General features: G+C 37.2%; 1 protein-coding gene across 4 annotated transcripts in view; it reads left to right on the top strand.

Moving 5' to 3' along the window:
* Positions 1-11,786, top strand: part of CPLANE1 (ciliogenesis and planar polarity effector complex subunit 1) — a 63,733-nt gene extending 51,947 nt beyond the window's left edge. For all 4 annotated transcript variants that reach the window (XM_048930727.1, XM_048930728.1, XM_048930730.1 and 1 more), the window contains 9 exons: positions 1,300-1,330; positions 2,491-2,622; positions 4,642-4,780; positions 5,830-5,891; positions 6,846-7,010; positions 8,155-8,267; positions 10,185-10,256; positions 10,401-10,570; positions 10,919-11,786. In XM_048930727.1, coding sequence (XP_048786684.1) covers positions 1,300-1,330; positions 2,491-2,622; positions 4,642-4,780; positions 5,830-5,891; positions 6,846-7,010; positions 8,155-8,267; positions 10,185-10,256; positions 10,401-10,570; positions 10,919-11,059 — 1,025 coding nt within the window. In that variant the 3' untranslated portion in view covers positions 11,060-11,786. The remainder of the gene's footprint in view (positions 1-1,299; positions 1,331-2,490; positions 2,623-4,641; positions 4,781-5,829; positions 5,892-6,845; positions 7,011-8,154; positions 8,268-10,184; positions 10,257-10,400; positions 10,571-10,918) is intronic.
* Positions 11,787-12,824: the final 1,038 nt, after the last annotated feature.

Genomic DNA, 12,824 nt, shown 5'->3' with positions numbered 1-12,824 from the left:
TATTCTTATGGATGATTAATTTTCCAGTCAGCTTACTTTCCAGTCTTTCTAGATTGCATTATTTAGAATGGCTTCATGAATGTGCACTGATAATGAGTTACATATTACATGACAGTACAGTATCACTGAGCTTTGAAGACAATTTGGCAGTGTATTATTCTTGCCCTCAAATTCACCCTGTTACTGAGTGAAAACAAATAACTTTGGGCCTGTTTCTGAATCTGTCCCCTGCACTGATGTGTAATTTTTTGCTTAAGTATTGTTTTCTTAAGTATTAGATGATACAGTGCTGTACAATGCTCTTCTTTTTTTTTTTCTCCAGAAGCAATCTTTATAAAAATCTCTGGCATATTTTTGTGTTTTTGAGATATGAGATTTCAATTTAGTCCAGCAGCATCAGCAAAATAATTTTTTTAAATCACTATATGGTAACTACTGTTTATATCCCAAAACGTTATTTTATGAGGTCCCATTTCATTTTGCAAACTGACAGTATGTTGATTTTTGCAATTTTGAAGACCAGCAGAGATGTTCTCAATGTTTAAAAATGTAGGATATTTTAATATCTGTGTTGCTTATGTTGCGTGTTTTCGAGCTCATAAGAATTATATATATTTTATACAGGTGAACATGCATTTGATTGTCACATTTGCAGAGATCTCTCTTGATAGGTGTTAAAATCCTGTATCCTGTATCTGCATATATTAGAAGCAAATCTCAAAGGGCATGCACATACATTTTATAAAGAGTACTATGTTTATTCTTTCCTCTTGAAGTAAAAACTTGTAAGCTAAGAAAACTCCTGGTCATACTGAGTTGCAACTGTAATTTTCTGAGTGAATACTTACTAGCGTAGGAAGAACTGTACACATCTTACCTACGAAACATCCATGTTGCTCTTTAACGACATTTCCTGAACTGCAACAGTTCAAAACTTGGCTTTTTAAAGTAAGTGGGAATCATTCATGTTCCTTAAATAGCTGGACAGATAATTGGAACAGATCTTTCCCACTTAGCTGGAAATAGTTAGTCTCCTTGTGGCAATCTGACAATATCTGTCTCCTTTCCCTAGCAAAACTGTCAGGTGCTGTTAAAAAATGTTCTGTGAAAACTCTGTATTAGATAGTAGATGACATGCCCTCACCCAGGTTTAAGTACAGAATTCATTTACTTTTACTACTGTATTCTATGTATTCTGTTTGATACATTTTCGTATTTTATTTTGCAGACATAACATATATATATTTAGCCTGTGTATGAGTGCAAGGTTTTTATTAACAAAGGCTGTTTCATTTTCAGGCTTTCATTTAAATGGCAAACTAAGTGAGAGGTATGTATTTCAACTTTTTTTTTTTTATTGTTGATTATCAGTAAAGGAATTGTCAAGTAAAAGACTGGGCATTTAATATTAAAATGGATGAAAGCTTTTTTGTTAACTAGTTTTTGGCATTTGTTCTTAGTTCAGTAGTGCCTGCTACATTTATTTTTATGGAAAATTTGCAGAAGAATTCACAGTTGCCTTGTAGTTACACCTGAGCTTTTAATGAGGTTGCTGCTGATGTCTGTTACATAACATTACATTTGTTATTTCTTCTGTGTGCAAAATACTGTTCTTGAATGAGAGCATGTAACTGTTTTAGTGAGCTGTCACTAGAAAATTTTTGAAGAGTTACCATATGAAAAATAAGAACTAACAGACTGGATTTCAAAAGTGGGTTTAGCCACATAGTAACTTTTCCCTGAAGCAGCAGTAAAATCAGTGCTTTAGTTTACTGTATAAATATTTAAAGTCAAACTGTTTGTTGTGAGTAGAGCAGATATGGGGATGATTACATAACCTGAAGGATGTGTAAGAAGCAATAAACAATAGCAGATGGTGATTTCCCTGAAAGGATTCTTCAAATTAACTGCAACGTGATAGTAAACTACAAAAGACTTAGTGTAGACTGAAAGCAACTGATTAAAAGGGAAGACAGAAGTTAGGTAAAACCATTCTCTCACTCTCTTGCTCAGGTCATTAATAGTTGGGGTTTCTGAAACAGGTAGTGTCACACAGCTTCATGTCACCACGTGCAGCAGCGCAGAACCTTGCACATTGCTCCTGGCCTGCTGGGCTGTTGGTTTTAGGCTCTTCTGGGCTGGCCACATGGAGCTAAGGCAGTTCCACTGGGGCTGTATTTCCTCTGATTTATTCAGACCTCTCTTTATTGCCACACACCTTACATCAATCAGGTCTGGCACGTTCTGTCCTGTTCACATCAGGGAAAGTGTTGGCTGAAGTGCACATGGTAAAGTGGAGCTGGGTAACTTCTTAAAGAGTGCATCTACACACATTATGAATGTATATTGCTTGTTGCATAGACACTATGAGAACATTTCCTTAACACATTCTGACAAAACAACATGGCTTCTCTTTTTGAATGTAATAGGAAGAATTTAGCTTGTACTTATGAGTATATTCTACTTCAAATTAGTAACATTTTTTTCAAGTTCTGTAGAAGATCCTCTGCAAATCATTGGTTTGAGTGATGTTACTGACATCAGTAGTAATCTTGTAACAGAAGGTGGCATCTCTCCGATGGAGCCGGGCTTCCCAAAAACACAGGCTAAGAAAATCTCTAGGTAATAATATGGCTGTTTTTCATTTTGTATTGATTAAATAATTTAAACACTGGGTATTCTTGTTATTGCTTACATCCTCTGAGCAATAGAAGAAAGCATGTGATTTCTGATAGTGTTCTGAGATTAGTATTAGAACTGTTCAATAGCCATTATTTTACTGTTTACTACTGTCCAAAGTGGTGATTATTTGGATTTTTTTTTATTCTTTGTTTTAAAATTCTTTCCTTCCTACTAGCTCGTTCTTTCTGTAGGAATAAGTTTTAGCACAAGTCTTTATAGACAGTAGAATCAGCTCAGCCAAGAGAATAGGAACTTCCTAAAGCAGTTCTGGTAGGCAAAAACTTCAAAGACGCTTTGAGTTGGACTCTAGTCTGTCATTCTTGAGATTTTTTGCCATCCTGGCTAACAGTTATAAAACATCTTTTATCTTTTCTGAGATCATTTGAAATTAAAACTGTTCTACAGCCATTAAAACTGTAGAAGTAGCTCAAATCTAAATCTTTGAGGGAGCAGGATGGTGCCTTCCCTCCCTTGCTGGCAGTGCTGGCCTGATGCTCCCAAGGGCAGTGTTAGCCCTTTTGGCTGCAGCGCACACTGCTGACTTGAAATCAACTTGCCATCAATCAGAACCCCCAGCTACCTTTACCAACCCATGGGGTTGCTCTCCAGTATCTTGTCCACCTGTAAGTCTGGTCTGTAAGTATAGCCAGGGCTGCCCTGTTGCAGGTGCAAGATCTCAGCTTTGTTGAACTTAATGCAGTTGGTGATTGCCCAGCCCTGCGATTTTTCAAGATCTTTCTGCAAGGCCCCTCTGCTGTCAAGGGAGTGAACAGCTGCTCCCTATTTAGTGTCATCCACAAACTTGCTTAGTATACACCGATGAGAACTGGTCCCAGTGTGGAGCCCTTCAGACCCCACGAACGACTGACCATGAGCCTGAAACAACCTCATTTACTGTAACACTTCGAGCCTAACCCATTTGCCAGCAGTTCACCTATTGCCTTCCCTCATGAATCCATGTTGGCTGCGACCAGTGACTGCATTGTCTTTCAGCTATTTCCAGTAACTCCCAGAACAATTTTCCCCATAATTTTGCCAAGCACTGAAGTGAGATGACATGGCTCTTTGCCATAAAGTAACTCACTTTCAAATCCCCTGAGGGCTCTAGTACTTCAATATATAAGGATTCAGTTGATAAGCAGCTACTAGAGATATCTTGTTTTGTTTCACTTATATCTCTGTTGATTCTAGAATTATTACTGTGTGCTAGTCTTGAAAATAAGAGAATGGGCTGCAAGAAGTTAGGTATTTTAATACCTAATAATTTAGCAATTCAAAATTTGTTAAAATTCAACAATTAAAAATTTTACAATTTAAAATTGTAATACTTTTCTTGGAAATGTGACTACTCTTATAGCTATAGCATGGAGAAAATGCTTATTACACAGCTGCTGAATTTAAAGGATATTCAAAAATGAATTAAGTATTTCTGAAGAGCTCTGAATGTGCTGGTGTTTACTGATGTCAGTGTCAGTATTCTGAGTTACTGTGTTTAAAGTGACATGTACAAAGAGGCTTCTGAAGGAGCTCGTAGCTGGAGAGAAAAAAGGGTGTTAGAGTCATCTGGTTTTTTTATTTGTTTAACGTGGAAGTTGGTTTGGCTTTTTTGTTTGTTTCTGGTTTTGTTTTTTAGATAGTGTTTATATAATGATAGAAGAATCAAAAATATTTGTAATATGACTTCCAGGTTTTTACCAATTTTCCTATTTTCTGAATGTAATTAACAGAAGAAAAGTTTTAGGAAATATCTTGGAAATTACTTGTGTACAAGGACTTATATGAAATAAAATTTTACAGAAGAAAACGTAATAGATGGGAGATTTCAGCTCACTGAGAATTTTGAATGAATTGCGATATTTTTATCATGTCACACGTGGCTGTCATTATTTGCAAATTAAAGGATATTCTGGGTCCTTCATCATTTACGTCTACTCTCAAGATTCATGATTCTGTTTTCAGACATTCTCAAAAAACAGAAAAAGAGAAAAAAGAGATACGAGCATGGATGAAAAGAAAACAAAAGGAAAGAATGAGAGAATATATGAAGAAATTGGATGAACAGAGGCAGAAAGAACATAATCCATTTAAAAAGAATATGGTAAGAAAAAGCTTATCTTAAAGAGTAGTTTACATACTGTACGAGTGTTGATAGTTCAGATCAAATAACAGCTGTCAGTGATTTTTTCCTATTTAAATATTTTAATATTGCTCTTTATTTAGATACAATTTTATTTATTGGAATTGGCTAGTTGTGTCAGTGAGCCTTACAGTCTTCAGTAATGATGGCTGCAATAACGGAAGAAAAAAAAGATTAGGAGTATGTCAGAAATTATTTCTGTATCTGTTTTAAGTCATGAAATATGCATTTGTCACATGGATGCTTTCAGGACGTGAAGATGCACTGAGTCAGGGAAATTCTGTAGGAGTTGAGACCCAACAACAGCAAATGATTCCCCGTATTTCTTTACTGATGTAAACTGAATGTAGGCTTTGCTGTAAACTGTTTCATGGTGAAGTTCTATTAACTTTAACTCCAAAGGAACAAACATGTAAAAGGCAAAAATGTTCCGTTAGTTCATGATTTGTTATTCACTTTTACTAACAGAGCTGGCCCAGACTATTCTTTTGTATATGTACAGAGATAAGTGATTTGAGTTAAGTGTATACTGGCTTACTTTTTTTATTGAATTCACTAGGTGGGGGTTGTCACAGCTTCAGTTAAAAAAAAGAAATAAAAATTTTACAGTTGTACTCTAGCAAACAGGTCGAAGTAAAACCTTGCCCTGTTTGGTTTTGTTTTGTTTTGTTTTTTTAAATGAAGTACTACCAAGAAAGTGACTAATTTTTTTGGAAGTTGATTGTGAGGACATTTGGAACTTTGACCTCCTTAGGATTAATACTTTCAGCATATGAGCTATGGAAGGCAGAACTGCAGCCTTTTAATATATTTTTAGAGCTTCGAAGCTTATAGAGACAAATCTCTTGGTTAGGACATATGTCTACATACTGTTTTTCATTCTGAAGAGTGTTTTAAACAGTAACTTCCATGTCAGGTAGATCTAAACTTTCAGGGATAGTGTGGAATGAAGCCACAATATGGAAAAAGTTAAGTGCTTGATTGATTGATTGTTATATTTTCTTGCACAGCATTGTCGTTTTACTTCAAAGGATATTAAATTACTCAAGAAAAAGAAAGAAGAAAAAGACAAGTAAGTTGCTAGATAGGTAACTTGTGATATTATCAATGTAACGAACCTGAGGAAGTGTGAAATAGGTGAGTGCATGGTGAGGTGGGTTGAGAACTGGCTGACTGGGTGAGCTCAGAGGGTTGTGATCAGCGGTGCAGGGTCTGGTTGAAGGGCCAAAAAGATGGTAAAAGACCTGGAGCATCTATCCTATGAGGAAAGGCTGAGTAACCTGAGTCTCTTCAGCCTTGAGAAAAGAAGACTGAGAGGGGATCTGATCAATGTCTATAAATATCTAAGGTGTAGGAGTCAGACTTTTGAGCAATGCATGGCGACAGGACAATGGGAAATGGCCACAAACTGAGGCATAGGAAGTTCTGCTTAGGAACTTGTTCACAGTAGGGTGGTGGGGCACTGGAACAGGCTGTCGAGGATGGCTGTGGGTTCTCCTTCTCTGGAGATATTCAAGACTCACTTGGAAATGCCCACCTGTGCAGCCTGCTGTAGGGAACCTGCTTTGCAGAGGGCCTGGCCTGGATGATCTCTAGACGTCCCTTCCAGCCCCTACAGTTCTGTGATTCTGTGAATGTTTCATTATAAGAAGAGGTAGTTTAACTAACTGGTCTGCAAAAATTTCAAATATAAGTGGCATTTCAACAAAAGCCATGAATGTTTCATGTTTGCTTTACCATTTAGGACAAGTCTGAACATTTTTTATCCATTGCCTTTTTTTTTTTTCACATTCCAAATATGTACGTGTATAAAATTTTGAGTCGACAGAACTGATTTGTTCTTTCTATCAAACCTGTTTTTATAAGTACTTTAAGTTTTTGCTAATTTTCTTAAAAAGATTAGTATCTGCTTTCTGAAACTGTAAAAATACTTCGCTCTTTTGGATACCAAAGAGCCTTTCAAGCCAGTTGCAATTGAGTGATTATACAGGTTAATATGTAATATCGTGGTTCCTTCTCTCCATAGAGTCCTGTTTTCTGAACATCACAGTGTGAGAGTATCACAAGCAGTTTCTGTGATGAATGAAATGTTATCTGAAACAATGATGGTACCTGCAAGTGAACATAGACCGTGGTCCAGGGCAAGATCACCTCAAGAGTGCAGGAAACAGAGCTCTGTGTCTACTGAAGGGTAACCACTTACATGTTAATTAATTTTATTGGCTTCTTTGCCACACACATTCATCTGCAACTTGTAATGTTGTTGTAGGATTAGGTTGAGAGAAGATTTATAATCTTACAGAAAAAGAGATACACTTTTATTGGATCAGAGGAGTAGGAACTCAAGTTTTAACTGCCAGATCAAATCTTGGAAGAAGCCTTAAAAATGCCTTTTGGAGCACAGGCTGAGCCAACTCTAGACTCAAAACTATAATTGCTGTCCAAGCCCATTCCATTTGGCAGCAATTGGGTACTGGAAAATAGCCAGAAAATAGTAACTGTTAATGATTTCTGTAGCATCCACTAACAAGCAATAGGCAAACATAAGCTCTACTGCGAACACAAATAGAATAAATAAATTAGTGCTCAGAATAGTCTAGATTTACTCTTTTCTAACTTAGGAAATCAGTTTTTTAATTCCCTAGAGTTTTACTTTTTCTTCTACAATTTAGAGCTTATTGCCTTCTGAGGACGTGGTTATATTTTAGTTTTACAAGTTGGTAAATATATTCTCCTCAGTGGCTTTAATATCACATATACATAGCCTAGGTGTATATTGTATTGTCCATTTTTGTCCTCTACAACTTTATTTTCAAGAATAGTAGGAGGAAGTGGAAACACTTCAGAAAATTTTCTAACTTCCAAATTTAAGTATTTCTACATTTATTTTAGTGGTTAGAGTTCCAGGATAGATTGTTCAACTGAATACAATCAGTGCTCTACACAGCCTACAGGTGTCCAAGGGCAGTTAAATGGTACCAGTCTAGAATCAGAATGCAGAAAGCCAATTAGGAGTGGTAGTAACTTCTGAATAATTGGACTTAAAGTGGTTCTCTATAAAGTCAATTTTATTTGTCTTCACTATGATTCTCAGTGCTTTGGAGTGTGGTTTTTATTGGCCTGACAAGCATTGTATGATGTTGATCTTCAGCTAGCTGGGCTGTCAGTACTTTCTGAGGTCTTTCTACCTTGTCTGAGCATGCCTACCTTGTTTGAGCATGCCCTGTGAGATACAGTTTGTGTAAATGAACAGTTAATATTTGGATTTAGTTGATTTTGTTTTTTTTCTTTTTAAGAGAGAGAGATTTTGATTGCTTGTTTTATCCTTGTTGTAGAGGGTATCCATACACTTGTGTTCTGTCAGAAAGGCACAGAACTGCTGCCAGACATTGCTTTGGACAAAAAGCACATCATTTCACTCCAGCTCTTAGCTCAACATGGTCCAAGGGTAAGAACAGACATTCATTTGTGAAAGCATGTATAACACAGCTTGTTAAAGTTACTACTGGATTTTGAGAGGGAGGACTTTTCAAAAGTGTAGAAAGTCAGACTCACGGTGCTGGTGATTTAATGCCCTAGCAGTTTTGCAATTGTGCTGTCAGTGACGTATCAAATCTGAGAGTTACCTTTATTTATCATCACTTTCTAAATTCAAAATAGCTTAATTTTGCTACAGCAAGAATGCTGTGTAATTTAGGAAGGAAGTTTATAAATGAAAACCTTGAGTAGATTTGACCTACATCTAACGCTGGAAATGCTTTTTTTATGTTCCCTGGAAACGGTCGTGTGCTTAATAGAAAAGTACTGTTAGAGGAAGAATGAGAAATAATGCAAACTATCTTGTTAATTCCAGATGCTGTAAGTAACCAGAAAGCAAAGATAGGGCATTGTACAACTACATGATGAGGTGGAAAAATAAGATGTATATTCCTGGGTGGAATTTATGCAACACAGGCTTCAGATACGGCATTACTTTAGAAGAGTAAACATTCTTTTTTCTGCCACATAAGAACCCTTTCTATAAGGGACTTGTGGAATATTTGAATTACCACTGTTAATCTACTGGAAACTTTTAGATGGCAGTTCCAAGATTCTTCAAGCAAATGCACTGGATTTCAGTGATTCCCTGAAACAATTATTATAAAGTCATGACACTTTTTCCAACTAAAATCCACAGAGTAAAGAGTACAGCACACAAGTAGTGTGCCACTTCCTTACCTTTCTATGCTGCTTACTTTCTTTGCTCTTTAAATTGTGTTCTTTATCTCTCTTTAGAGTATCTGTTAAAGGTATTTTTTTTTTCATAATGTTAGTGGAAGAATTGGTCTGAACGTCCTTTTAAAAGATTAGCATTTTACTGATGCTTTTTCTTGTATGGTTATTTGTGTAACTATGTGTCCACAAGAGTTTCACAAATATTTCCTCCTAATCAAATTCTAACAGGTACAAGACTTGGCTATAAGGAATTTCTGAACAGGCAGAAAAAGACCATGGAAACAATTTCCTAGGTCTGAAATGTAGGACGTACTGTGGGCTGATTCCATTTTGGCTTACAATGTAGTTATGATAGTGGCATAATACATAGCCATTGTGGTTGGCCAAATATCAGTTTATTTCTGCTAGTTGGTGGTGCAGGACATCTATAGAATGTGGTAAGCAGGTAGGCTTTTTTTTCTGAATGTTTCTCTCACTTATACACCTTTGGAAAATCATTTTCCACTTCTCACACATTCTCTTTTTAAACTAATTCTAAAAATTACAGGTTGGTGTGTCTGTGTTCTCATGTCACTTTAACGATTACTCCAATATAGCTCATCACTGCTGAGAATTCCACTAGAATTCTTAGTCTTCTAAGATGCATGTATTTTTTTTTAATTCAGAATTTATGTAGTTTTAGTCTCCTCTCAAATAATTACAAAATCGTGTAAGTTCTTTTAAAGGTCATTTGGTCCAATTCCCCTGCAGTGAACAGGGACATCTACAGCCAGATCATGTTGCTCAGGATCCCATCCAGTCTGACCTTTAATGTTACAGGAATGGTGCATCTGCCACCCTTCTGGGCAACCAGTTCCAGGGCTTCGTTACTGTTATTGCAGAAAACTTTTTCTTATATCCAGTCTAAATCTCTCCTCTTTTACTTTGAAACCATTTGCCTTTGTTCTCTCACAACAGACCCTGCTAAAAAGTCTGTTCCCTTCTTTCTTATAATTCTGATTTGGATTCTGAAAGGCTGTTGCCAGACCTCCCCAAAGCCTTCTTTTCCTCAGACTGAACAGCTCCAGCTCTCAGCCTGTCCTCACAGAGTAGGTGTTCCTCCTGAGGAACTGTACTACAGGATCCTACTCAACTTCGTGTTTTCCCTTAGGAAGACAGTCCAGAGGGTTGGGTTTGAAGGAACAACCAGTGTTTTCCAGCCACAACCACATATCTGTTCAAGGTAAGAGAGCATGCTGGTTTGTGTGTGCTTACGTACAGTTTCACTTCTTAGAACTTGGAGCTTCTGTTCTTTGAGAAATTACACGACATGCAAAAGAAATCTACCAGAAGTGTTTCTGTTGTGGTTGGCTTCTTTTTTCCTCAGTTGCTGACTGCAGAGGGAGCAGAATATCACAACAAAAGCCTCCAGCTGTTTCTACAGCAGTTCAGACAGAAGGTTTTAATCATGAGACTGATCGAGATGTAGAAAGTCCTTGGACTGTACCTGATGATATCCAGAGAATACTTCAACATTCTCATGACATCTTGTTTCAGGTGAGAGGTCTATTCTAGGATTTTTACAATACCCGCTGTTTAACACCAGTCCTTTGTTTACTTTTGCTGTATTTGAAATGTATTTCTCTGTTTAAATTGTGCGTAGCAGAGAGGCAGTGGCGACTGATGGTTAGTCATCAGAACTAAATCATGTGTTCACAAGTGGCCTTGCAAGTGAATGTTCCTTAGGGCAGCTGTATAGGCAGGTCTTCTGTACAAGCAGAGTGGTCGAATACACAGCTTGATTAGGTCATGTTTGAAAAGAGCCAGTACATGTCCCATGTCTGCACAGAGCTGTTGTTACAAATGATGCACAATGTTGCAGCTCATCTTCCTTTTCTCCAACAGGACTCAGCACCTGGTACTGTTAGTTTCTCTCCTGTTGACAATAATGACACCGATGGTATTTCTGAAAGCACAGGAAGTATTCTCAGCAGATTGGACTGGAATGCAATTGAGGCTTTGGTAGCTGATGTGGAAGACGCTTAAACAGAACTCCTCAGTGATTGTGCACTCTTGAAACAGTTACTGGTGTTCAGTCTCATTTTTTTAAAATAATCACTGTTCTTAAAATGCATTGAGGCTTTTATTGGTTATCTTCTGAAGCAGCACAAAAACCTCTCACTGAGTAAGTCTTGCCTAGATAATATTTAATTCCTCAAATGGAGGTTTGCTTTCCATATGTCTTAAGTCTTTAAGAACTGAATGATGTTGGTGAATACAGACTAGCAATCTTAATCAAGAATTTCTGATTCAGCTACCTTGCCCCTCTCAAACACCAAAAAAGTTCTGTTCTATTTTAAGAGCATTGCTAAATTGTTTTACCTTTGTACTTAAAATATAATGTCATTATTGACAATGTTTATTTTGTAACTTAAAAATTGTGATAAGCTGATTTAATAAAAATGAGTTTATTAGTTTCTGCTGTGAAGTGATTTACACACATAGCACTTCTACTACTGTGTAGCCCTGAGTGTCCATATACATGTGCACTACACTAGTATTTTTCACCCAGCTCATCTGCACAGTAGTTGGTAGAAATGCAAAAACAGTTTGAATGATAGAGGTATATACATATATATTCTGTCAGGAAACAGAAAAGTAAGAACAGACATGTGTATAAGATACTTAAGTAGAGAAAAAAATTGCTCTTCATCAATACTGTACAATGAATGCAGTCTTGTTAGCACTCTTCTGCCTGCTAGCAGATATTTGTAGGAGAATTTTCTATATGTTCAATAAACATAAACTGTATAAATTGCTCCAGAAGTAATATGCCCTGCTTATTTCCATGGAAACTACAGCAGCTGCAAAGAGCACAATAGCACTATCTCATAGAGAAAATCCTCAGCTATGAAGTACTGATTTTCAATGTAGTTGCCACCACCATAAACGTGCATTTTCACCAGCTGTGAACAAATACCACGAGCTGTGCCTGTAAAAATCAGCACCTAGTGACCCACTGTTGCCACTGCTGAAACGCACTGCGTACCACCTCACATCCACTGTTTGGTTTCCATAAATGTGCGGCAAATGGCAGTGAATGTCAGTGGGTGCCATTTTTTTTCCACATGGAAGAATTTGACAGCACAGCCTTGCATCATCTGCACTTCCATGTCAGACACCATTCTGTCAGATTGCCCCTCTGCTGCCGTCTGTCACACAGCAACAACTTAGAAAAGGATATTGGAGGGAAGGCTCAGCCTCTACTGCCATACCTGTAGAATCCCCTCTGACGCTGTGGGCCAACATAGTAAAACGGGAGCAGCCCTCATGTTTATCGCAGTCCTGGCAGATGCAGCTGTGGTGGCTCTTTCACACCAGCAGCAGTTTTTATTTTTGTGGTGAAAAAAATTGAAATCTTCATGGAAGTCTGAAGAATGCTAATGCTATAATGTATGTTTGCCTGTTTCAGTGTACAGCTACATTGTGACAAATGTCAAGAAACACAAAAGGCCACACTTCCTCATTTACTCCTGTTCTTGGCAAGCAGAACCTAAACATTTCCATTTAAACATTAACTGCTAAACATTAATTGCAATTAACTATTAGTAAATGTTTATGCAGATATTTAGTATCCTATGACCAGCAAGCTCTGTATGAACATCAGTCTTAAATGGAGGAGAGTTGTTCTTTCCAAGCAATGAGTTCTGTTGTGTAAAGAAAATAAATACGCAACCCACCTTCCCTTTCATCAGCTCCTACAGAAAGTACAAATTTTGCTATTGAAACTGCTGATGATTACAACTACTGC

Source organism: Lagopus muta, chromosome Z, assembly GCF_023343835.1.
Source record: "Lagopus muta isolate bLagMut1 chromosome Z, bLagMut1 primary, whole genome shotgun sequence".
NCBI lineage: Eukaryota > Metazoa > Chordata > Aves > Galliformes > Phasianidae > Lagopus > Lagopus muta.
Note: the sequence above shows the minus strand (reverse complement) of the source record. Positions and strands in the feature narration are given on the sequence as shown.